The following is a 25,878-nucleotide window of genomic DNA, read 5'->3' on the forward strand; positions in this document are numbered from 1 at the left end:
TAGTTATGCACAAAGTAAACAAGAACAGTTTCATCCATCTACAAAATCATTCTCTTTAAATTGCAAAAATATGTACTACAAATAGATCTTCACATTGATAAATTGGTTATATAGAAACCTAACGTACAAAGCAATATTCAAATTTGGACATTCATTGGTATTCAAAGGCTGTGATTTGTTTTGATAACTAAATGTTTTAGATACAAATCTGAAGGCATTGATTTGTTTTGATATTTATCAGTGCAGGGATCAATAGGCTCCCTCTCTCAGAGTGTGTGTTTGCGTGTGTTTGTTAGGAAATTTAGAAAATGAAATCTGCAGTGGATAGAATTCATTTCTCAACCAATTTCATCAATCACCAACTGGAGTATCAGTGACACAGGAGAAGGAATGGAAGATGTGGAAAGTGATTAGCTTTCATTGCTTATATGAATCAATAATTGCAAGTTGTAGAACTCATTTCCTATCCAACTGCAGGTGTGTGTCTGTGTGTGTGTGTCTCTCTCTGTGTGTGTGTGTGTGTGTGTGTGTCTAGTGGTTGTGGCTGGAGACAGAGCTATTGATGGGTGGTCTCACCAGCTCCTCCATGATGACAGCAAGGATGTGGCACAGCTTCTTGGCCTGTAGGGCAGAGGACACACACACACATACATTAATGAAATGCAGACTTTATCAATGACAGTACTGTATTGCATAGTTTTGTCATGCCTTTGAGCAATTCACTTTATTTGAATACATTATTTCAATTTCCCATCAGTTGACTATTGCGGAAGTTGCTTTGACTAAAGGTATCAGTGTAGCCAGGGGCGTCATGCACCTCAAAATCTGACGGGGCACAAAGTATGTGAGGATGGCTGGGGGGTGTTCCAGAGGGGGGCTAGGTCCGTAAATTTGAGAATTTTGCATTTTTCAAACACCCGAAGCAGCTTTTTCCTGCAATCTAGAGCCATAATCATTATGCTTAATTCTATGTAAAAAAAAATATATGTTTATTCTTCTGCATATCTAAACATTCCTCTTGAGCTGTCTGTATCCTCCTGGTTGGTGGCAATCCTTTTAAATAAACTAAATATGCTTCTCTGCATCTCTGCTAAAATCTGGGTAAAATCTTGAAAGGATTGTGAGTCATATTCAGTACATTTAGTAATTGGTTGCTAAGATAGTTAGACAAGCTAGCTACTCTAAGTTGATTGATAGCCTGAAATATCTTGGTAGCTAGTTATGAGTTTGGGAACCTATTAAGGCTAGCTAAAGCCAACTTCATAAAATTGCTAGGTGGCTAGTAGTATTACAGAGAAACAACAATAAAAAAAGATGACATGACAAATCTGAAGGAGCACGTGCCCCCTTATTCGCATGACGCCTCTGAGCGTAGCCAAGCAATGACGGTTTATGTGTCTTCTTGAAATCTTATCCCCCATGTAGCATGTGTGTGTAATGTGCATTGCCCTTAGTGACCATATCCCTTTCACTGTGTAACCTTACACTTTACGGACACTAAAGAACAAACCCATCCACCATTGGTCACCAACCTTTGTTCCTGGAAAGCTACGGGGTGTTCAGCTTTTTGTTCTAGCTGTACACAGAACCGGGGGTTGGTGGCCCCGTCGTTCACTGCTGTGTATTGTACTTCACCTGTTTGAGGTGGATGGTGATGGTTTTTAGGAGTCCTGGGTTGCCATAGTTGATCTCCACTCCAGGCACCTTCTTGTCTTTCTTTGGTTTAACTGAGCGCAGTGACTGCACTTCCACCAATGGGATCACAAATATCGGCTCCTGAATAACACAGGAAAATTATAATAAATAATTAATAATAGCAGACATCTATAAAAGCCATAGATCCATATAATCAGTCATGATCGATCAGTTCACCCTTTTTTAGGGAAACACGGTGCCTGCATTTCCTATTTTTGGGGTGTCCCAAACATAGTGGTGTTTTTGGGTGTAAATGCAGTACCTGCATATTGGGATGGCAGAACAACACCCCTTCTTGGTTGACAGCCACCAGGCAAGGCGAGGGGCAGCTGCGATGGCTGACCTTCTGAGCCAGGAAGATATTAGAGCCGAACAGAGGCAGGGAGCTCAGGCATTCTGGGGATAGAGGGAGCAAATCAATCAATACAATTCTATTCATACAGCATTATAGATACTGTATCTATAATGCATTATCTATTTACAAATACATTTATCACAAAGTTCATCACAGCAACCAAGGCGAAAATAAAAGTGTGTGTGTGCTGTGTGTGTGCTGTGTGTGTGCTGTGTGTGTGTGTGCCTCACCGAGGAAGCGGGATTTGGCGTCGTGGGGGCTGAGGGACAGCTTGGCGGTCATCTCTCTGAAGGAGATCGATTGGATCTGCTCCAGGTTGGTGCTGCCCCCTTCCTGTCGGGGGAGGTACTCCTTCAGTTCAGGCCTGACAGGGACAGAAGAGAGAGACAACTATCAGTAACTCTATCACTCTTAACATAGGACAGAGAGAATAATCACTTATGTCCGGTCTGAAAACAACAGAGCTGCTGAGTGAGGCACTGGGCCAGGTGCTGCAGAGTGTAGGGGCTAAAGGCTAGGGGTTAGGGTATAGGGGTTAAGGGTAGTACTCACACAGATGGCTCTTGAGTGAGGCCCTGTGCCAGGTGCTGCAGGACAGCCAGCTCTGCCATCTGCTGGACGACATTGGCACCACTGCCTGGCAGCAGCAGTTTGCCATCCAGGTAGTTACCCAGGACCTGCAGGCAACAGACAGGGAGGGACAGATGGTGTTAATTCATCTACAGGGACAGAAGGGTTGTCACTAGGGCCTGACATAACTCAAGGTGGTTTCAATGGTTATAACAGAACTCTAGGGGTCGTTACAATGGTACCTGTTGGAAGTGGAACTCCAGGTAGAGGTCGTTGTCGAAGTGAAGTGGGTGTGTCCACATGACACGGTGGAAGGACAGGAAGATGGAGCCATCATCCAATAGGAAGTCAAACAGGTACTCATCAGGGTGGAGAGGCCGCACCAGCTCATCTGATGGAGGAGAGGAAGAAGAGAGGCAGGAGGGAGGTAGTGATAAGGAAGGGATGAAAAGAGAAGAAGAGAGACAGTCATACAAAACCTCTATGATTTTCTTAGTTTTGCTGTCACACAATTCATATTTATTAACCTTTTGTGCATTGCAGGTAAACGGTTTTGGGGAGTAATTTGGGTTAATAGCTATAGCATGTCTGTTTGTCCACCTACCCTTGTCCCGGCTGGCATGGATAGAGAACTCCTTAACTTCTGACGGGTCCTGGATGCCCATCTCTGTACACAGCTCTTCCACCACCTCCAGAGCGACCTGGGTACAAAGAGTCAATCTTTATCATAATGATAATTAAAGGGAGGAGGGGAAAGTAGAAAAGTAAAGTGAAGGAGACTTGACTTACGCTGAAGCTGCGTATCTTACAGAGGAACTCCACTCCACCTGGCAGCTTGATGGGGAACCGACGAGAATGTCTGCCAGCCTGCAGAGAACAACACACACACAGCGATAGCTGTACTGCTTATCTTACATTAAAAAAGATTTCCACACTCATGTGGATCCATGTCTTACCAGTATGGCTTCCATCTCTGCGTGAGAGGGGATGTGTCTGCGCCCTCCGTGGATCAGAGACTGGAACAGATTGTCCTTACAGTTTTGAGACAGCTCTGAGATAGAGGATAGACATAATTGCATTAGATACAGAAAAGCTCTGGGGTAACAGATGCAGATACACGTTTTAAGGGATCTCTTTGGGGGCATGGCCAATGTGTGAGGGGTGCAGGGCTGTGTGTGTGTGTGTGTACCTTGGTAGAGGTGTGTGGGGTCTTGGCTGATGTTTTGTAGAAGGCATGTGACGTAGCGGTTCAGAGTGCCAGAGCAGGGGAAGAACCCTGCTACCAGGTTCAACAGACGCCAACCTCGGGTACAGCTCTCCCTGTATAACACACACAAGTTAGGAATTGACCCTCTGTACACTATTCACAGGTAAAGGTTTATACACAATCTGCCAGCTACTCACCTGTGTGTGTTGTTTGTGGTCTGTTTGATCAACTGGCAGTAAATCTCATCTCTCAGGAACTCCTTCTCTTTCCCTAACTGAACACACAAACACAATGGATAGACATTACTACATGATTCCATTCAAGCAGCTGTATCCTCATAAGGAGTGTAAGGTGAGCGATGGTGTTTGTGTGTGAGCTATGTGTATGTAATGGGAGAGACTCACCATCAAGACATGTCTGACACAGTCTCCCTCAGACTTGTGCTTCCCGAGAGGCTGGTCTCCCATGAACTGCATTAAACCTTCAGAGAGCGAAAGAGAAGTGGGAAAGGGGAAAATTGAGATGAAGAGATGCAATGTACACATAAATAGTGTGTGTGTGCGTCACAGGACGTTGGTGGCACCTTAATTGGGGAGGACGGGCACGTGGTAATGGCTGGAGCGGAATCAGTGGAATGGTATTAACAACATCAAACACATGGTTTCCGTGTGTTTGATGCCATTCCATTCGCTCCGTTCAATCCATTATTATGAGCAGTCCTCCAATCAGCAGCCTCCACTGGTGTGCATGTGTGTGTGTGTGTGGGACTGTGTGTGTGTGAGTATGTGGACTCACTCAGGAAGGCCTGGACAGCCAGGCCATTGAGCTCAGGATCATTGTACAGGATGAGGGATTCCTGAATAGGAACCTCTGTGTGCTGAAGAATCTCTGAGAAGTTTCTACCTCCATTAGGCAGACCTCTAACCTCCATTCTGTGATAGAGAGACAAAGGGAGAAAAACGAAGGAGGGGTGATTATGAAAGAGGGAGAGAGATGGAGCAAGGAAGAGAGAGTCCGAGAGAAAGTACATAAGGAGAAAGAGAGGTAAGTATATGTAGTTATGGAAGACAGTTGTTACACTCAGGAAAATATAGGATTACATACATTGTATAACCTTGTTACCCTTCTCACCTGGTAGCAGTGTCTCTGAAGTGTTTCATGGCAAACTCTGTCATCAGGAACGTCTGCACCTCCCTCATCTCACCGTCCTGGACCGAGCCCTGGACCGATAATTTGACCGTATGAGCTGACCCCAGCATGGAGCCCTCTCGGTTGGGCGGTGCTGAGCCGGTGTGGAGAGTGCGCCTGGAAGCTGGGGGTCTGGTGGCAGCGGGGGGCTTGGGAGCTCTCATGCTCTTCCTCCTCTCGTCGAGGCGGTCAAGGTGGACGTGGTGGTAGTCAGGAGGGGCAGACGGCTGAGTGACATCGATGGGGAAGAGACCGGAGCGCCCCCCAATGGAACCGAAACACCAACCTGAGAGAGAAGAAGAGTGCAGGGTTAGGACAGTCACAGAGAGAGAGAGCGGGAGAGAAAGAGAGAGAGAGAAAGAGTGGGGAAAGAGAGAGACAGAGAGAAAAAGAGAAGGAGAGGTCAAAGGTCAGTGTGATGACCTCACCTGGCTGGAGGCCATCCATGGGCAGCAGTTTGATGATGTCACCCTTGCGGAAGTTGAGCAGGCTCTTGTCGTCGGTCACAAAGCTCTTCAGAGCAATCATATGATCCGAGCCCTGAGAAGGTTTGATAGGATGTTAGACACAACAAAGATAATATACACAGTAAGATTTAGTGTACCAGGAAATATATGTATACAATTATTTGTATGATATAAGATGAAGAAGAGGAGGGTGGTTACATTGATGAGTTCTTGGTGGAACACGCTGACCATGGCAGTAATCTGTGCAGCCCTGTTGCTCTGCAGCTGCAGCTGTTCTCCCTTTAGACTGAATTCCACTATGTCTGCAGACCGCAGTTCCACCGACAGCAGCTCTGCATAGCTACATAGAGAAAACCACAGCACGTATGGTACACACACAGGGAGAACATATACGGACATGCACACACACACTAGATGTATATTCTCACTTAATAATTCAAAGGCTAAAGTTCAGAAGTATTTGTATTCTAATTTAGGTTTTGTGATTGAAGATGAGGCGTACCTGTAGCTGCGGAGCAGGCGCAGGTGTTTGGGGTTTATGCCTGATGCTCTGGCCACCTTCATCAGACGAATCCCACGATGAGACACGCCCAACAGCTGGGTGTCCCCGCTGGTACCACCCTACAACACACACACACAGGGGAGATGAGTGTGTGTATGTCTGTCAGTCTGTCTGTCTGTCAGAGAGAGAGAGTGAGAGAGAGAAAGCTAACTCACTTTGACAGGGAACAGTCGTGTGAAGTAGTTTTCCCAGTTGTCTCTGGCAGCCATCACTATCCTCTTCTTCATGGTGTCGTCCTGAACCGAGCTGATATTGGTGCCCACATGGAAACTGGCTGGAGAGAGATGGAGGTAGGGGAAGAACGTAAGGAAAAAGTAGAATGGAGGATCAGAACACTCATTTTTACCTGGACTCACCAACTGACTCACCTGGTAAAAAAGACAAATAGACTCACCTAGTAAATCCTTCATTTTTCTCCTATCCTCTCTGGTGATCCTCACACAGGTGTCAGAGTATGTGTCTCTCATGATCTGAAAGGGAAACATAAACATGGATTTATAGTAATATACGGTGTGATATGTATAAGCCAGTGAATAAAAAGGGCCACAGGGAAATAACCAGTACTGACCTGCTCACAAAGGAGTTTGAGGATGTAGGGGTGGTTGAACCTCTCTCTGGGGTAAAATACCTGAACACACACAGAGGGATTATAGGGATTCACCTACAATGCAAACACATTACATGTAGAATAATACAGACAATTCTAATGTTCTCGCCTGCTGTTCCAGCTCACCTCTTTGCGTAGGAACAGTTTGCCAGGCATGGCAGAGTAGGAAAAGTAGACGCTGGCAGAGAACCTGTGGAACTGTGAGCGAACACTCTCCTCCCTAGACAGCAGATCTATGGAGGACAAACACAAACAATATGAGTTACTTTACTTCTCTGTGGAGTTTTTACTGTAGTATATGAGTTATGAATGTGTATCTGAGGCTATGGCTGGACAGGCAGTGCAAACAGTGTAAACACAAACATGTGTACCTTTACTGTACCTTAACACCTGCATTTCAAGTAGTTGTACTTACTGAGTGTGGGGGCAGCCTTGGCAGGAGGGTCTGGCAAGCTTTCATAGATGGCTGGGGGAGAAGGAGGGGCGGACTCTGGGGGAGCAAGCGGAAGGTTCTTGGAACGACCCTGTGTGCCGAAGAGGTCGGCCAGGGAACGCTGTTTCTGCTTCATGCTGTTGGAGATTGAGCGAGGCCCTCTGGTGGAAGGAGGAGAGGGTTGCCATGCTTGGGGGGGCTCCCTCTGGACTGGGGGAGGGGGGGCCCACTTTCTCTGGAGGGGAGGAGAGGAGAGAAGAAGAGAGAGAAGTGTAAGACTAGAGGCTTTAATTATGAATGAACCCATCAGTAAGTGATTGCCAAGGCTGTTCTTCTGTATGCAATAGTCCTAGTCTGTTTGCCAAATCAATGTTTCTAGTTTGTGTTCCTGGCCCTTTGTAAACCCCAGCCAAGCTCTAACCTTCTGCTGTTGTACAGGTCCTTTATTCATGAGGATTGCCAAGGCCTCCTCTTTAGGATCATTCTTCTTCACAAACGACAGGCCTGGAACCCTGGAGAGGAGCGAGACAAGGGGGAAGTTGATGGTATATGGTACATAGATGGTACAAGACCCAATAGAGAGAAATTAAATGGATCCACTGTCCCACTGACCTGACGGGCTCGTAGGGTTTGGGATCACTGGCAGGGCGGCTCTGGTATTGTTTGATGATGTCACGGATGCTGGTGGTGGGCGGGGGCGGGGAGGCAGGGGGGCTGGGGGGGGCTGGGTCTCTGGCAGGAGGAGAGGGGGGAGGTTGCAAAGTCCTGGGGGCTGGGGGTGGGGAGGGGGAGCGGGGACGGGTCTGTTTGGGGGTGCTGATGGGAGCAGGGCGAGGCTTTAACGGTTTGGCTGCTGGCTTGGGCTGAGAACCTGACAGAGTGAATGAGAGCACAGGCAGATGGTTGTTAATCAAGACAAGACTCTCAACATCAGATTCTCAGATGTTGAATAGGTATCTGGTAGGTTTATTTAGCTCTACTCACCAATCTTCTGGAAAAACGCTCTCTTCTCATTGAAAGACTTGCGCTGGTCTGGACTGGCAAAGTCCACATCCTTCTCCGGCTGGAAAAGCAGATATACACATAAAACATGATACAGATAAGTAAGCATTTCACTGTTAGTCCACACCTGTTGTTTATGAAGCATGTGACAAATACACATTTATTTGATTTGATTACATCTGAGTCTGCTTGCAAGTTAATGTTGTTTAATGGGTTTCTTTTGTAATTAAATTACACATTTTTGCAATGGCTAAGTACATAAAGGACACTAATCAATCAGAGCAGCAAACAAACACACCCCTCCCTCCCTCCCACACACCTCAGGTATATGGTGCTGTATCTGTGGCTGTGGTTTCATCTGGCTGGGAGTGCATAGTGGTGATGGGGCGGGGGGATTTGTGTGTGCCGGGGGTGGGGGTGGGGGTGGGGGTGGCGGTGATGGGGCGCGGGGGGGTGTGACAGTTCGGTTAGCCTGGCGCCTCTGCTGCTGTCTCTCCTGCTGCTCCTGTCTCTGCTCCTGTCTCTGCTGCTGCTCCTGTCTCTGCTGCTGTCTCTGCTGCTGCTCCTGAGCCTGCTGCTGGGACATAGTCATGGCCTGCATTGTCATCTGCTGGGCCTAGAAGGGGAGGGCGAGAGGAGAAAGAGAGAGGGATGGAGAGAGAGGAAGGGCAGTCACTAGGTGGTCATGTTAGAACAGAAGTGGTGATATCATAAGAACTGTTGAACAAGGATAGGGTTATGGTGGGTTTGTTTTCCCTGGCATGTGGGTTCCCAGTTTTCCCCCAGTGTCTCCCAGTCCTTACCATGAGCAGGGCCTGTTGGTTGATGAAAGCCTGCTGCTGCACTGCTATCTGCTGGGGGTCCACGGCTGGTGCAGCTGGCTGGGGCATCATCATGGTTGGCATCATAGGCATGGGAGCAGCTGGCATCATACTTGGCATCATCTGAGCCCCGTAGCCTTGCATGGCAGGGTTCATAGGCATTCCTGAGGCAAAAAAAGATGGGACATTTTGGAAATGTAGGAAGAATAGTGGGAAAATAGTGCAGGATAGAGAAAAATAAATGACAGAATGAAAAATATTTAAAGCATGATTAGAATGTTTGTGTAATTAAATTGCTCCCCTCACTTACCCATAGAATAACCTGGCATTGTCATTGGAACACCTGCAACACAGGTATTGTATTTAACATTAAAATGAAAACCCATTGCCCTAATAATGAGAGAAACGGAGAGATGAGAGAGAGAGAGAGAGAGAGAGAGAGAGAGAGAGAGAGAGAGAGAGAGAGAGAGAGAGAGAGAGAGAGAGAGAGAGAGAGAGAGAGAGAGAGAGAGAGAGAGAGAGAGAGAGAGAGAGAGAGAGAGAGAGAGATAAAGTACCTGCTCCATACATCCCTCCTCCTCCTCTCATCCTCCTGTTCAACATGGCCATACGCTCCCGGTCCTACACACACACACGTAATACAGTACACACAACAGCAGAACGTTTTGTTATGCAATCTACACATCACATACAGTAATACGATCAACAAAATTGTAGTTACCCAATCCCTGGCCTTGCCTTGTATCCAAGACAAAGGAACAGAAGACACAATCCAACCAGTAACAGATAATCACAGGTAAAGACAGTTACAGAGCACATCCTATTAGATATAACGTTGAATGGTGCTGTGGAAAAGTATGTCTCAGGTAAAACACTGACCCCTGGTCCCTGGTCCAGCACTGGGTCAAAGAGGTCATCCAGATAGGCATCCATCTGACGACCACGAGAACCCTCTGATGGCTGGTAGTCGCTGCGATCCCATGGGGCCCCTTCCTGCTGGGGGAGACCAGGGGCCTGCATGGAGGGGGCCGGGGGGATGAACCCATCGAGATCTGTTGTCATCCTCCTAATGGCAAGAGAGAGGGAGAGTGAAGTTGGGGTCCTGTGTGTGTGTGTGTGTGTGTGTGTGTGCATGTAATGCATACGTGCGCGTGCATATCTGTGTGTGTGCCCCCCAGTCTCACCGGTTTCCCTCGTTGTTGAACAGGTAGTCAGAGTGTGTATGTGCAGTCCCCAGTGTTGTATCAGTCTCTGCTCCAGCCAACAGGTCCATGACAAAGTCACATCCAGCCAGATCAGACCAGCCCTCATCAGCTAGCAGAGACACAGACCAGCCCCGAGGAGTGTCAGATAACCCTCTGAAGTGGAGCAGCCATGAGGCCAGCTGCTCTCCTGTGGTCCAGGACTCTACCTCAGCTGTAATCTTTTCCTCTGGAAGAGATAGAAAGCGAGGGAATGAAACTTACAACCCTGGTGCTGCAAACACCAACACTCCAACCAAGTGAAATATCATAATTACACTGAGCAAATGGAACCACAACATAAGAAAGAAAAAGCGACAGACATGACATAGAGATGACTTATACATGTTATAACCCCCCTATTTCTCTCACCGTTGAAGGTGTGTATGTCCAACACCATCTTTCCTCTCCTCTGATTGGTTGTCCACTCAAGCTGGGAGGGGGGATGGAGGCGGGAGGTGGGGGAGGGTAGATGGAGGGAGGTGAGGAGTTTGTGCTGGCACAGAGAACGATATTCACCTGGACCCTTGTCAGACACATACCTGTCCACAGGTGAGACAGAGAAACACAGACTTACATGCCTGCACATGTAAGACAAAACCAAAGAACCAAATATGGTTGACAAAGAGAGGACATCTTTTTATGGTCGCTAAAAAGTAGTGTAGAAAAACATTTCAAAAAATCTCGATCCCTACACAACACAATTTTTCAATAATTACAAAAAATACGCCTTTAAAACTGATTTTGCCTACTGAGCTACTTACTTGAGCAAGGGTTTCTCAAGGGCTGGGGAGGGGGTGAAGGCACTGAGGCAGCAGGCTAGTAACAACCAGCTCCGTAGGGACCCCTCCTCTGACTCCCTGCCCCAGGTGGTGTAGGCTATCTGGGCAAGGATCTCATCCCTCAGGGGGGGTCTGGTAAGGCCCTGCTCCACGACGTAGTTTCCCAACAGCTGCTCCTGCCAGCCACTCAGATCACTTTCCCCTGCAAAGCGCAGGATCTGGGGAGAGACACAAGGGTTAAAGAGATGAGATATTGTGTGTGTGTGTGTGTGTGTGTGTGTAGTACTGACCAGTTTGTAGATCTCCAGAGCGATGCAAGCGTCCTCAGGCTCCAGATAGGTCAGAGGTCGCTGGAGGGAGTAGCCCTGTGGCTGACACCAGCCATCCTTCAGTGTAGTTTTGGCATATCGTGAGAAGGGGTAGCAGTCTATATCGAGGGGCATGGTGAGGGTGTGTTCTGCTTTCACCTGTGGAGGCGCCACCTCTGTTACCCCAGAGACATGCTGCCGCCCTGGTGCAAGGACACATAATTACAATCACACACAGAGAAAAGACCCCAGAGAATAATGGCAGTCCTGGGTCCAATCCAGGAACAGTATACCCTTTACCTGCCACTGCTGTGTTTACAGATCAAAATATTAGCATTATTATCTACATACATGTTTTAGCCAATCCCAGCTGCCCTCAACCCATCTCCACCAATCCCAGCACTGCTCGTACTCACCTGCTGCGCTGCGTAGTCTGGCCGACAGCTCAGCTGGGATCTCCAACATTCCCACATCCTGGAAAAGGCAGGGATTTATTGGACCAGAGGCTCCTTTTAAATATATGGCTTTGATTTCTATATCTACTAACACCCTTTAATTGGAATAGATTTTGTACAGGTGTAGTGATCTCTTACCATTCCTGTGGAGGAGGGGTCTTCAGTCTCAGTGGTTGTGGTGGTGTTGGGCTTCACCGTGCTACTCTCGTTCCTCTCTTGTTCCTGAGAACAAACACACACACAGGTTCGACTGAGTTCAGCCCTGAGCTATCTATATCTCATCTTATCTTAACTAGTTTTCATACAATCAGATGTAGAGCACTGATAGGCAGTGATGACCCCTCCTTTCAATAACACAAGAAACAAACAGACAACACATGAACACAGACCTGTCAAACCTTTACACAAACAGGTGTCTGAAATTAATTTAATCCATTCAATTATATCCAGCCTTTCTCAATTATTTCCCAGTTTGTGAATAAACCTTCCACTGTTTTTCTCCAAGTGTTTCTCCTGTACCTGTGCTCAGGTGTGTTTGTCCTACCTGCTCAGGCCAGGTATGTAGAGATCTGTCAGGTTAACAAACAGACCGTGGACAGAGAGAGAGAAAGTCCAGTCCTATTCTTAGAAACACAGCCTGTTATATATCCCAACTGCCTTCGCTCCGCCCATAACACAGGCCACACGGATACCAGAGTCCAGAATGCACACCTTTATCTAATGGTTTACAGCCTGAGCTTTATACAGCTAAAGTTGTTCCCTCATATCACTGCACTGTAAGTGTATCATAGTGTATTCTTGTGATATGAATGTATGTACGTAGATTTACTGAGGTGTATTGATGGGTGTGGGTGGGTTACACAATACACACACACAGAATGTAGTTGCCTGATTAAGAGATTTGCTAATGTGATTGCTGGGTGTTAGTTTACTAAACATGTCAGCTACATCTGTTGTGATGACTGATCTAAAGCGAAAGTGTACTACAATAGCTGTATCTTAATCCTTCGATTACTTTGCTGCAATCCACAATTTTTGGTAAGAGGGGGGCAATGTCTATTCATCCATTCCACAAAGTTCAAATGGCACATAGTTTATGAGCTGATACACAAAACGACGCCAGATTCAAAACTTTTAAATTATTATAGAAGATTCTTACAACCAATAGAATGTTATACATATGGGGGATACAACCATCCCAGCTCTGCAGATTTTGCTGCGAAAGAGACAGAATCATTAGATCATTTGTTTTGGTACTGTCCATATGTAGCTTGTTTTTGGTCGCAGGTTCAGGAATGGCTGAAGAATTGCAACATTTACCTGGAGCTAACTCTGCAAATAGCACTGCTGGGTGATTTGAAAAGTCATTGTCAATCGATCAATAATATAATAATACTTTTAGCAAAAATGTTTATCTTTAATTTACAATCTGTAAAAACTATGAGAATAGAAAGGTTCAGAACTTTTGTGAAACATCACAGCACAGTTGGAAAATATATGGCAAATAGAAATCAAAACTGGATGGTGTTAAGAGATAGATGGGAGGGGTTGTGTAGAGCTGAAGGGTGGGACTAAGAACAACAAGATAACTAATGCAAAATATACTGGGTCTGTAAAATGTATATAGGTTCTGAACTTTTGTGAGAAGGAAAGAAATTCCACAAATTAACTTTTAAGAAGGCACACCTGTTAATTGAAATGCATTCCAGGTGACTACCTAATGAAGCTGGTTGAGAGAATGCTAAGAGTGTGCAAAGCTGTCATCAAGGCAAAGGGTGGCTATTTGAAGAATCTCAAATATAACATATATTTTGATTTGTTTAACACTTTTTTGGTTACTACATGATTCCATACGTGTTATTTCATAGATTTGATGACTTCACTATTATTATTAAATGTAAAAAATAGTACAAATAAAGAAAACCCCTTGAATGAGTAGGTGTGTCCAAACTATTGACTGGTAGTGTACAGTTGAAGTCGGAAGTTTACATACACTTAGGTCGGAGTCATTAAAACTCATTTTCCAACCACTCCACAAATTTCTTGATAACAAACTATAGTTTTGGTAAGTCGGTTAGGACATCTACTTTGTGCATGACACAAGTAATTTTTCCAACAATTGTTTACAGAGAGATTATTTCACTTATAATTCACTGTATCACAATTCCAGTGGGTCAGAAGTTTACATACACTAAGTTGACTGTGCCTTTAAACAGCTTGGAAAATTCCAGAAAATGATGTCATGGCTTTAGAAGCTTCTGATAGGCTAATTGACATCATTTGAGTCAATTGGAGGTGTACCTGTGGATGTATTTCAAGGCCTACCTTCAAACTCAGTGCCTCTTTGCTTGACATCATGGGAAAATCAAAAGAAATCAGCCAAGACCTCAGAAAAAAAAATGGTAGACCTCCACAAGTCTGGTTCATTTTTGGGAGCAATTTACAAATGCCTGAAGGTACCACGTTCATCTGTACAAACAATAGTACGCAAGTATAAACACCATGGGACCATGCAGCCGTCATACCGCTCAGGAAGGAGACGCGTTCTGTATCCTAGAGATAAACATACTTTGGTGCGAAAAGTGCAAATCAATCCCAGAACAACAGCAAAGGAACTTGCGAAGATGCTGGAGGAAACAGGTACAAAACTATCTATATCTACAGTAAAACTAGTCCTATATTGACATAACCTGAAAGGACATTCAGCAAGGAAGAAGCCACTGCTCCAAAACCGCAATAAAAAAGCCAGACTACGGATTGCAACTGCACATGGGGACAAATATCGTACTTTTTTGAGAAATGTCCTCTGGTCTGATGAAACAAAAATAGAACTGTTTGGCCATAATGACCATTGTTATGTTTGGAGGAAACTGTGAAGCACGGGGGTGGCAGCATCATTACATTTTACATTTTAGTCATTTAGCAGACGCTCTTATCCAGAGCGACTTACAGTTAGTGCATACATTTTCATACTGGCCCCCCGTAGGAATCGAACCCACAGCCCTGGCGTTGCAAGCGCCATGCTCTACCAACTGAGCTACACAGGGCCTATGCTGTGGGGGTGCTTTGCTGCAGGAGGGACTGGCGCACTTCACAAAATAGATGGCATCATGAGGAAGGACAATTATGTGGATATATTGAAGCAACATCTCAAGAAATCAGTCAGGAAGTTAAAGATTGGTCGCAAATGGGTCTTCCAAATGGACAATGACCCTAAGCATACAGTGGGGAAAAAAAGTATTTAGTCAGCCACCAATTGTGCAAGTTCTCCCACTTAAAAAGATGAGAGAGGCCTGTAATTTTCATCATAGGTACACGTCAACTATGACAGACAAAATGAGGAAAAAAAATCCAGAAAAAAACATAGTAGGATTTTTAATGAATTTATTTGCAAATTATGGTGGAAAATAAGTATTTGGTCAATAACAAAAGTTTCTCAATACTTTGTTATATACCCTTTGTTGGCAATGACACAGGTCAAACGTTTTCTGTAAGTCTTCACAAGGTTTTCACACACTGTTGCTGGTATTTTGGCCCATTCCTCCATGCAGATCTCCTCTAGAGCAGTGATGTTTTGGGGCTATCGCTGGGCAACACGGACTTTCAACTCCCTCCAAATATTTTCTATGGGGTTGAGATCTGGAGACTCCAGGACCTTGAAATGCTTCTTACGAAGCCACTCCTTCGTTGCCCGGGCGGTGTGTTTGGGATCATTGTCATGCTGAAAGACCCAGCCACGTTTCATCTTCAATGCCCTTGCTGATGGAAGGAGGTTTTCACTCAAAATCTCACGATACATGGCCCCATTCATTCTTTCCTTTACACGGATCAGTCGTCCTGGTCCCTTTGCAGAAAAACAGCCCCAAAGTATGATGTTTTCATTCCCATGCTTCACAGTAGGTATGGTGTTCTTTGGATGCAACTCAGCATTCTTTGTCCTCCAAACACGACGAGTTGAGTTTTTACCAAAAAGTTATATTTTGGTTTCATCTGACCATATGACATTCTCCCAATCTTCTTCTGGATGCACTCTAGCAAACTTCAGACGGGCCTGGACATGTACTGGCTTAAGCAGGGGGACACGTCTAGCACTGCAGGATTTGAGTCCCTGGCGGCGTAGTGTGTTACTGATGGTAGGCTTTGTTACTTTGGTCCCAGCTCTCTGCAGGTCATTCACTAGGTCCCCCCGTGTGGTTCTGGGATTTTTGCTCACCGTTCTTGTGATCATTTTGACCCCACGGGGTGAGATCTTGCGTGGAGCCCCAGATCGAGGGAGATTATCAGTGGTCTTGTATGTCTTCCATTTCCTAATAATTGCTCCCACAGTTGATTTCTTCAAACCAAGCTGCTTACCTATTGCAGATTCAGTCTTCCCAGCCTGGTGCAGGTCTACAATTTTGTTTCTGGTGTCCTTTGACAGCTCTTTGGTCTTGGCCATAGTGGAGTTTGGAGTGTGACTGTTTGAGGTTGTGGACAGGTGTCTTTTATACTGATAACAAGTTCAAACAGGTGCCATTAATACAGGTAATGAGTGGAGGACAGAGGAGCCTCTTAAAGAAGAAGTTACAGGTCTGTGAGAGACAGAAATCTTGCTTGTTTGTAGGTGACCAAATACTTATTTTCCACCATAATTTGCAAATAAATTCATTAAAAATCCTACAATGTGATTTTCTGGATTTTCTTTTCTCAATTTGTCTGTCATAGTTGACGTGTACCTATGATGAAAATTACAGGCCTCTCTCATCTTTTTAAGTGGGAGAACTTGCACAATTGGTGGCTGACTAAATACTTTTTTTCCCCACTGTACTTCCAAAGTTGTGGCAAAATGGCTTAAGGACAACAAAGTCAAGGTATTGGAGTGGCCATCACAAAGCCCTGACCTCAATCCTATAGAAAATGTGTGGGCAGAACTGAAAAGGCGTGTGTGAGCAAGGAGGCCTACAAACCTGACTCAGTTACACCAGCTCTGTCAGGAGGAATGGGCCAAAATTCACCCAACTTATTGTGGTAAGCTTGTGGAAGGCTACCCGAAACATTTGACCCAAGTTAAACAATTTAAATGCAATGCTACCAGATACTAATTGAGTGTATGTTAACTTCTGTCCCACTGGGAATGTGATGAAATAAATAAATAATTCTCTCTACTATTATTCTGACATTTCACATTCTTAAAATAAAGTGGTGATCCTAACTGACCTAAAACAGGGAATTTTTACTAGGATTAAATGTCAGGAATTATGAAAAACTGAGTTTAAATGTATTTGACTAAGGTGTATGTAAACTTCCGACTTCAACTGTATGGGGGATTGGAAATCATGCAGACAATTACATTGATGGAAGCTACAATCTATCTTCAATATTAAAGCTGGCATGTTGGCAAGAGCATCCATAGTCCAATTTCCATAAAACAATTAAACCCAATGAGAGTAATTCAATGAACAGCACATAATAGGGAAACTAAAATAAGAATTTGGATTAATAATTTAACCAAGGCAGTAATCTCTATACATTACCAAAAGTATGTGGACACCTGCTTGTGGAACATCTCATTCCAAAATCATGGTCATTAATATGGAGTTGGTCCCCCCTTTGCTGCTATAACAGCCTCCACTCTTCTGGGAAGGCTTTCCACTAGATGTTGGAACATTGCTGTGGGGACTTTCTTCCATTCAGCCACAAGAGCATTAGTGAGGTCGGACACTGAGTTGGGTGATTAGGCCTGGATCACATTCGGCGTTCCAATTCATCCCAAAGATGTTCGATGTGGTTGAGGTAAGGGCTCTGTGCAGGCCAGTCAAGTTCTTCCACACCGATCTTGACAAACCATTTCTGTATGGACCTCGCTTTGTGCACGGGGGCATTGTCATTCTGAAGCAGGAAAGGGCCTTCTCCAAACTGTTGCCACAAAGCTGGAAGCACAGAATCGTCTAGAATGTCATTGTCTGCTGTAGAGTTAAGATTTCCCTTCACTGGTACTAAGGGGCCTAGCCCGAACCATGAAAAACAGCCCCAGACCATTATTCCTCCTCCACCAAACTTTACAGTTGGCACTATGTATTGGGGCATGTAGCGTTCTCCTAGCATCCGTCAAACCTAGATTCTTCTGTCGGACTGCCAGATGGTGAAGCGTGATTCATCACTTCAGAGAACGCGTTTCCACTGATCCAATGGCGGCGAGCTTTACACAACTCCAGCCGACGCTTGGCATTGCGCGCATCCGTCAAACCTAGATTCTTCTGTCGGACTGCCAGATGGTGAAGCATGATTCATCACTTCAGAGAACGCGTTTCCACTGATCCAATGGCAGCGAGCTTTACACAACTCCAGCCGACGCTTGGCATTGCACATGGTGATCTTAGGCTTGTGTGTGGCTGCTCAGCCATGGAAACCCATTTCATGAAGCTCCCGACGAACAGTTCTTGTGCTGACCTTGCTTCCAGAGGCAGTTTGGAACTCAGTAGTAGTGAGTGTTGCAACCGAGGACAGACGATTTCTACGCGCTGAGCCGTTGTTGCTCCTAGACATTCCACTTCACAATAACAGCACTGACTTGTTGGAAAGGTGGCATCCTATGACGGTGCCACATTGAAAGTCACTGAGCTCTTCAGTAAGGCCATTCTACTGCCAATGGTTGTCTATGGAGATTGCATGGCTGTGTGCTATTTTTTTTTTTACCCCTTTCAGCAACGGGTGTGGCTGAAATAGCCGAATCCACTAATTTGAAGGGGTGTCCACATACTTTTGTATATATGTGGTCCTCTGTAGCTCAGCTGGTAGAGCACGGCGCTTGTAACGCCAAGGTAGTGGGTTCGATCCCCGGGACCACCCATACACAAAACGCTTTGGATAAAAGCGTCTGCTAAATGGCATATTAATATAGTGTATAAAGAGAGGAAGAGTAGAAATGACCAATAAAGCATCCATCATAACATAGCAAAACCTATACATTATCAACAGTATACTCTTCCATCTCTCTTTCTCTCCTTTTCCCTCGCTCTCCCCCCTTCTCATTCTGTCTCCATTCACAAAATAATAAATAAAGCCTTGAGCTGAAGAAAACTAATAACAAAGTATGAAAAAAACGACATGTTAATGAATTATAAATAAAAGAGCCTACCTGTTAACAATCCTGAGGTATAAGTGTTACTCCAGAGAGGGAGACAGACCGACAAGCGGAAGGAGAGAGAGAAAGATGCTACAACTTCTAATTTCAGTAATAGGGGTTGAAGTCCGAAAGCAATAGGAATATGTGGCTAGAGGTGTGTGTGTGTGTGAGTGTGTGTGTGTGTGTGGAACACGAAACAGAGAGAGAATAGGCGTGGTAAGTGTAGGTAAATTGGAGGAGGACAGGTGGCTGAAATATTTACATGCTTGACCACACCCTACTTACATCCCATTACCTGGCAGTGACGCATTGAGGAACAGCAGGCTACCTGGTTACACATTCACTTCAATTCACTTATCATGCCTTTCATCCCAAATATCAATTATAGGATCAAAAGCACACAATTTCTGTAACTACATTGATAAAGTCACCTGTTTTTGCCAGGTAAGTTATTGAGTGGACAACTTAGTCAAGTAATATTCTCTAAAAACAGAAGGGATACACACCTCATAACATCCTAGTTTAGTAGCAGTAGAAACTAGAACACTCCTTGTAGCGTTTATAAGGTTCTCTCCTTACAGGAAGTGACTGTATCGTACCTCATGTAACCAACGGATCAAAGCTATGGATGCCTCGGCCCTCCCCAAACACAAAGATATGGATTTCAACACCACATACACTTACTCTGTCAACACAATGAGAAAGACTTATTCCAATACTGAAGTTCTCACACAGTCAACTCAACTCCTCAGAGTCCAAAGTCTACTGAATCTGAAAAGGAACCAGGCCTATTTATTTAACCATGTCAGAAGTGAACATGAATAACAAACACCAACAGGTAATACCAAAGCCACATTCATACAGTTTGCAAAACTTTGGCAAGGCAACAATATAGCATTGTTAAACATAAAAACAGTCAGGCTCCCACGCTGGTCCAAGGCCATAGGATTAAACTACAGTAGTATGCCAGGTAAGATATGATATTACGGTACAACAACCATATCGAGATGCATTCAATGAGCATTCAGGCAAACCGTAGAAGGTAGTGATGAAACGACATCAGGGTGGGAGAGAGGGAAGGGGGAAAACATTCCTCCATTACACCTGTGATAGGGTTTCTTAACCACTGGTGTTGTGCAACAGAATGGATTGAGGCAGGAATTTATAGCACTATCTATAAAGGCTGTAAACATATGGTTGCCAAGTAACAAGTTAATTGACTCAGGTAGTTATAGATAAACTGATTATTTTCTGTGTGTGTGTGTGTGTGTGTGTGTGTGTATGTACACATGTATCTTACCCTCCACTGTCGTCTCTTGATAGTGTTCCTAGTGATCATCATAGCAGCCCAGAACTGAGTGAAGGACAGTCTCAGGCGCTTGTAATACTTCCTGTACACAGACGGGGGCGCCAGTCAGTCAATTTCAGGTGTACACACTAACGCAATCTCAATCCTTTAATTTCTTCTTCTCTGTCTCCTCCCTTGTTACACATCTCTCTCTCTCTCCCCCTCTCCATACCTGGCCTGATGTCCTCGTATGTGGCTCTGGATGACAATGGCCTTCTGTTTGAAGAACCTAAAGTTGCGTCTGCAAATGAACCCTCTGATGTTCCTCTGGATGGTAACCGCAGCCCAGTTCTGAGTGCTGCTCCACTTGTCCTCCACACGTTGGTACAGCACCTCCTTCAGAAACACCTGCACACACACACACACACACACACACACACACACACACACACACACACACACACAATACTTTATTTGAATCCACCAATCAAACTTACATTAAAAAAGGATCCAAACATTTCAAAGGTCCCTGTATGCATGGCACTCAAGTGTACAGAAAGCACCTCCTTCTCCAAACAGCTAGGCTGCCCATGACAGCTGAAACACAGTATCTAGCCAACTGCTTTGCCCTAGTTTTTGGCAGGCCCCGCAATCTGGAGGCCACACACTGCAAGCCTGTGTTAGTGGCCGAGACTGCCAAAATTCAGCGCCAGCAGCTTGCACCTACACCCGAGGCTGTCCAAACGTGCCACGAGGGGCTGGTATTTAAGAAGCTTGTCAGCAAAGGCCTGCTCCATGTAGCCGTCAAATGAGCAGCCAACTTCCAAAATGAGCACCTTCCCCTGGCCTCCCCCCACAACAGCAACATCTGCCGTATTTGGCACACAGGAAAACACATCATCAACATTAAATCAGCTTCCTCTTACACAACAATGTTTATGGATGTGTGCTGTTGGTGAGACTACCTGTCTCACCTCGCTGGCTATCAGGTTGACAAGGTGGGCATGTCTAGTAATGTACAAATCCTTGTATAAACAGCAACCATTCACAACATGGGCAACAGACTCCATTACATTTGACTCATGTAGAATAGAAAAATTGGTAATGGTTTGCAGGCTACCAGAGTGCTAGATTAGATTTTGTTGGTAGAACTTGCAGTCTCGCCTTAACAGTAAAAGCATTCTGGTACATGGAATGGGAGACAGAGTGGTCAGCACAGTCCAGAGCAGGGAGTTTCCCCTGCAGCCTCAGGCCAGTCCAGTGCTGCCGTAGCTGCATCCATCTGATACCAAGGAGTGTTGCCCTCGATGCAGGATGAGATGTTCCATCATGGGTGACAGAAGCTTCCGCAAAAAAACACAGGGGTCTGCCACAACAACACAGGAGTCTGCCACAACTACATCAGAGGCAGTCACTGGCTCAGTTTGTATATCAGTCCGTGCCCATCTGAGCTCCACTCCAGTCCGGTTGCACAGGTCGTTGAGGTCCGGCCAGACTCCAAAGGCCACAGCACGAGTGTCCAATTTTTCATTGGCATTCCTCCTTAAGCCCAGGAAGTTGTATTCAGTGTCCATGGCCATTTGGACCTTCCTCCTCCGTAGGTCCAGAAGGAGAGAAGCTCTGGCTAACTCCCCAAATATTGTGTCGTCACTGTTGAGTATGTTCAACAGGATGAGTCAGTCTGGTAGCAGTGTAAATCCACTCAACATTCGGGACACCCAAACACCCCTCTCTTTGGGTCAGGAAGATAACGTTGTGTGTGTGTTTAAGCATATCCACTTTCTCACCACTTGAACAGTTTTGTTATTCATTTCCTTCAGAACCTGTGGGACATGCACATTTGCAAGCAGATGTTGAATCTTTGCTAGGGCCACACACACACGCACAGGATCAAGCTGACTTTTTAGACCCTGGTCTAAGATACTAGAATTGGCTTGCTTGGATAGAGCTTCTGTCAACACTTTCTATGAAACAACTGTACAACGTTACAGTGGCCTCTTAGGTACCTTAGTGAGCCCTAGCTGGTACTGTCCCTCATCAGCCCCTACAAAGTTCAGCAAAGCCACGGTCTGCTCCTTGTCAGACATGGTGGCTGGTCGCTCCACCAGGAGGATTCCATACCTGGGGAAGAGGGAGATGGGACGGGAGGGATAATAATAATTTGTTAAGGAGATGCTCACCTAGATCTATGAAGTAGCAAGTGGTGGTTGGCTATGAGTTTTACTTTCTTCCAGTGAGATGCTAGTATACTGTACTGTTGGTACTGTATGTGTGTGGATGGTGGTTAAACCGTGTGAATGAATATTAGTGTGCATTGGTTGATTTGTCCAGTACCTCTCCATAAAGAAGGAGAAGGGGATGCGGATGGGGAATCCCTCCTTCCTGATGGTGATGGTCTCAAGTATCCCAACGTGCCTCAGCTGGGTTGACACATAGTCCACATCAAAGATACCGGGAAGCTGAGGGCAGATGGACAGGATATGAGATCATATAGGGTTGTCACTATTTGGCCTAGAAAGGGCGCAATTGGCTACCTCTAATGTTGAATACCCACCTTGACATAATTTGGCTTGAAACATCGTATAAAGGTGGTTTTACACCTGGGTGGAAGGGGAAAAAACACAGGTCACCCACCACTGCCTTGCTTCTCTCAGCAAACAAAAGGAAAAAACATTTTGCCTTTTTGTAAAAGACCCTGACCTCTCTAGTCGTGTGGTGAGCTCGGTCAGGGACTGTTGGAAGTGTGCTGCCACCGTGGAGGGCTGTTGCCTGTGACCTTTACCCCTCCAGCCCAACTCTCTCTGCTGCAGGTAATTATCCTGCACCTTACGGAACAGCCCTGACACCATCTGAGATACAGAGATCGATTGATTGATTGAATGGGTGATTGAGTGAGTGATTGATTGATTCCCCTTAAGCCTATAGGAATTACAAGTTTACCTTCAGTCTACTCCTAGCAAACAGCTCAACAACCTCTGTACGGAACTGATCATGGTTCTTATTCAGAAAGTTATGGACCTAAGGAGAGACAGGAATATAAATAAATATTCACTCTGTCCATCCATATAAACATGTCCTAACTCAGTGGTTCCTAAACACTTAAGAAGCTAGAACCACCTGGTATGTGACAGCTCCGGCGTAGTGATACACAGTGAAGACAGGCAGAGGGATCTTGGGCTTGGTGTAGTATGGGTTGTTCCCATGGTGATAGTGGCACTTTTGGAGGAAGGTGTGGTCAGTGGCCTGGGGCAGGCAGGTCTGGTCATCCAGTATACGGAGGATACCATGTGGTCTGGAGGAGATGAGGTCTAGACAGGAGTTGAAGTCCTGCAGAGGGACGGGATACCACTGGATCTGCTCTGTACTGTACTCCTCCTGGAGAACACATACACGAATGCACGCACGCACAAGCACCACCGTTTGTAATCATCAGTATCCATGAAGGTCAACCCCATTAACTATATGAGATGCACAATAACATTGCTGATTGTTTGACCTGTGAACTTTGATTGTTTGACTTGTGAACTCTGACCCCTAGCCCACTGACCTGCTCCTGGGTCACCACGGCCTTGTTGACAAAGTGCTGCAGCTGCTCGTTGGCAAAGTTAATACACAGCTGTTCAAAGCTGTTCACTCCCAGGTCCTACAACACACAGGTAAATATATGTTTAATAAATGCATATAACATGCAATACAACAGGGCTGCCCAACCCTGTTTCTGGATAGCTGCAGTCCTGCAGGTTTTCGCTCCAACCCTAATCTAGCACACAATCTCCCACATTCTCCATTAAACATTTACTGTGGTCCTCATTGCCCCTCACCTCAAAGCCGTAGATGTCCACTATGCCCACGGTGCTGTCCATCTCTGTAGGGCTTAGCCAATCATTGATCTGTTCCAACAGCCAATCAAACAACACAGAGTACAGGGCCTTGGCTATGGCATCTCTAGGAGAGAGAGATAGATAATAGCTCATTATTCTATGCTGCTCTAGATAGTATTCATTAACTCAAAATATACCGTGGAGGAGCTCACTCACAGTGCAGTGCATGGCTCGGTCAGTACCTGGATTCTATGGCACTTTCCACAGACAGGGGGCAGTAGATCCTGTCATAGGTTGTCTCCTGAGGAGGGACAGGTACAGTGCCTTCAGAAAATATTCACACCAATTGACTTTTTCCACATTTTGTTGTGTTACAGCCTGAATTAAAAATTGATTAAATTGAGATGTTTTTGTCACTGGCCTAAACCCAATACCCCATAATGTCAATGTGGAATTATGTTTTTCATAATTTAATTTTTTACAAATGAATTAAAAATGAAAAGCTGAAATGTCTTGAGTCAATAAGTATTCAACCCCTTTGTTATGGCAAGCATAAATACGTTCAGGAGTAAACATTTGCTTAACAATTCACATAAGTTGCTCTGTGTGCAATAATAGTATTTAGCATGATTTTTGAATGACTACCTCATCTCTGTATCCCACACACAATTATCTGTAAGGTCCCTCAGTCGAGCAGTGAATTTCAAACACAGATTCAACCACAAAGACCATGGAAAATTTCCAATGCCTCACGAAGAAAGGCACCTATTGGTTGATGGGTAAAAATAAAACAAATGGTGACTTTAAAACAGTTACAGAGTTTAATGGCTGTGATAGGAGAAAACTGAGGATGGATCAACAACATTGTAGTTACTCCACAATACTAACCTAAATGACAGAATGAAAATAAGGAAGCCTGTACAAGGCACTAAAGTAATACTGCAAAAATTGTGGCAAAGCAATTAACTTTTTTCCTGAATACAAAAAGTTATGTTTGGGGCATAAGTCTCCATATTTTAAAGCATAGTGGTGGCTGCATCATGTTATGGGTATGCTTGTAATGGTTAAGGACTGGGGAGTTTTTCAGGATAAAAAAAGAAACTGAATGGAGCTAAGCACAGGCAAAATTCTAGAGGAAAACCTGGTTCAGTCTGCTTTCCACTAGACACTGGGAGATGAATTCACCTTTCAGCAGGACAATAACCTAAAACACAAGGCCAAATCTACACTGGAGTTGCTTACTAAGAAGACAGTGAATGTTCCTGAGTGGCCGAGTTACAATTTTGACTTGAATCTACTTGAAAATCTATGGAAAGACCTGGAAATGGTTGTCTAGCAATGATCAAAAACCAATTTGACAGAGCTTGAAGAATTTAGAACATAATAATGGGCAAATGTTGCACAATCCAGGTGTGGAAAGCTCATAGACTTACCCAGAAAGACTCAGAGCTGTAATCGCTGCCAAATGTGCTTCTACAAAGTATTGACTTAGGGGTGTGAATACTTCTGGAAATGAGATACTGTATCTATATTTCCTTTTACAATAAATTTGAATTTTTTCACTTTGTCATTATGGGGTATTGTGTGTAGATGGGTGAGAAATCTTTTTAGATTTAATCCATTTTGAATTCAGACTAACAACTAAATGTGTAATAAGTCAAAGGGTATGGATACTTTCTGAAGGCACTGTATGAATAGTTCAAGCAGATTGAAGGGGGAAGGCATGGCGAAGGGGTTGTACTGACCGTGACTTTGTGTGTGATGACAGTCTGTAGGGCCTCTGAAGACACCTTTAACAGAGAACCTACTCTCTTGGCTTCTGCCTCACTGAAGATACGGGCCACCTCAAACGACTCACTCTAGATACACACAAAAGGACAGTATTAGATTAGAATTCTTTATTGTCTGTTTCTCACATATATATCAAACATACAGTACCAGTCAAAAGTTTGGACACACCTACTCATTCCA

The 25,878-nt window shown here is 44.9% G+C and overlaps 1 protein-coding gene across 1 annotated transcript in view; it reads right to left on the reverse strand.

Annotated features, from left to right (window-relative positions):
- The window catches only part of LOC311100557 (unconventional myosin-XVB-like), a gene marked incomplete at its 5' end in the record, with an annotated part of 33,046 nt that continues 7,168 nt past the window's right edge, over positions 1–25,878 (reverse strand). Inside the window, 48 exons of the mRNA XM_084141462.1 lie at positions 1–621; positions 1,636–1,776; positions 1,958–2,091; positions 2,281–2,414; positions 2,603–2,727; positions 2,863–3,011; positions 3,225–3,321; positions 3,410–3,487; positions 3,577–3,671; positions 3,810–3,940; positions 4,025–4,101; positions 4,232–4,308; positions 4,623–4,759; positions 4,959–5,301; positions 5,444–5,555; positions 5,681–5,822; positions 5,985–6,100; positions 6,200–6,318; positions 6,439–6,514; positions 6,613–6,672; positions 6,778–6,884; positions 7,067–7,319; positions 7,506–7,596; positions 7,697–7,955; positions 8,069–8,147; positions 8,406–8,702; positions 8,890–9,071; positions 9,218–9,250; positions 9,465–9,528; positions 9,787–9,973; positions 10,092–10,338; positions 10,521–10,690; positions 10,913–11,148; positions 11,221–11,441; positions 11,655–11,712; positions 11,832–11,915; positions 20,099–20,189; positions 20,319–20,494; positions 22,093–22,207; positions 22,421–22,545; positions 22,641–22,686; positions 22,787–22,935; positions 23,027–23,104; positions 23,204–23,461; positions 23,634–23,729; positions 23,908–24,031; positions 24,150–24,208; positions 25,653–25,766. Coding sequence (XP_083997588.1) covers positions 532–621; positions 1,636–1,776; positions 1,958–2,091; positions 2,281–2,414; positions 2,603–2,727; positions 2,863–3,011; positions 3,225–3,321; positions 3,410–3,487; positions 3,577–3,671; positions 3,810–3,940; positions 4,025–4,101; positions 4,232–4,308; positions 4,623–4,759; positions 4,959–5,301; positions 5,444–5,555; positions 5,681–5,822; positions 5,985–6,100; positions 6,200–6,318; positions 6,439–6,514; positions 6,613–6,672; positions 6,778–6,884; positions 7,067–7,319; positions 7,506–7,596; positions 7,697–7,955; positions 8,069–8,147; positions 8,406–8,702; positions 8,890–9,071; positions 9,218–9,250; positions 9,465–9,528; positions 9,787–9,973; positions 10,092–10,338; positions 10,521–10,690; positions 10,913–11,148; positions 11,221–11,441; positions 11,655–11,712; positions 11,832–11,915; positions 20,099–20,189; positions 20,319–20,494; positions 22,093–22,207; positions 22,421–22,545; positions 22,641–22,686; positions 22,787–22,935; positions 23,027–23,104; positions 23,204–23,461; positions 23,634–23,729; positions 23,908–24,031; positions 24,150–24,208; positions 25,653–25,766 — 6,432 coding nt within the window. The 3' untranslated portion in view covers positions 1–531. The remainder of the gene's footprint in view (positions 622–1,635; positions 1,777–1,957; positions 2,092–2,280; positions 2,415–2,602; positions 2,728–2,862; positions 3,012–3,224; positions 3,322–3,409; positions 3,488–3,576; positions 3,672–3,809; positions 3,941–4,024; positions 4,102–4,231; positions 4,309–4,622; positions 4,760–4,958; positions 5,302–5,443; positions 5,556–5,680; positions 5,823–5,984; positions 6,101–6,199; positions 6,319–6,438; positions 6,515–6,612; positions 6,673–6,777; positions 6,885–7,066; positions 7,320–7,505; positions 7,597–7,696; positions 7,956–8,068; positions 8,148–8,405; positions 8,703–8,889; positions 9,072–9,217; positions 9,251–9,464; positions 9,529–9,786; positions 9,974–10,091; positions 10,339–10,520; positions 10,691–10,912; positions 11,149–11,220; positions 11,442–11,654; positions 11,713–11,831; positions 11,916–20,098; positions 20,190–20,318; positions 20,495–22,092; positions 22,208–22,420; positions 22,546–22,640; positions 22,687–22,786; positions 22,936–23,026; positions 23,105–23,203; positions 23,462–23,633; positions 23,730–23,907; positions 24,032–24,149; positions 24,209–25,652; positions 25,767–25,878) is intronic.

Source organism: Coregonus lavaretus (assembly GCF_964263955.1).
Source record: "Coregonus lavaretus genome assembly, chromosome: 25".
Taxonomy (NCBI): Eukaryota; Metazoa; Chordata; class Actinopteri; order Salmoniformes; family Salmonidae; genus Coregonus; species Coregonus lavaretus.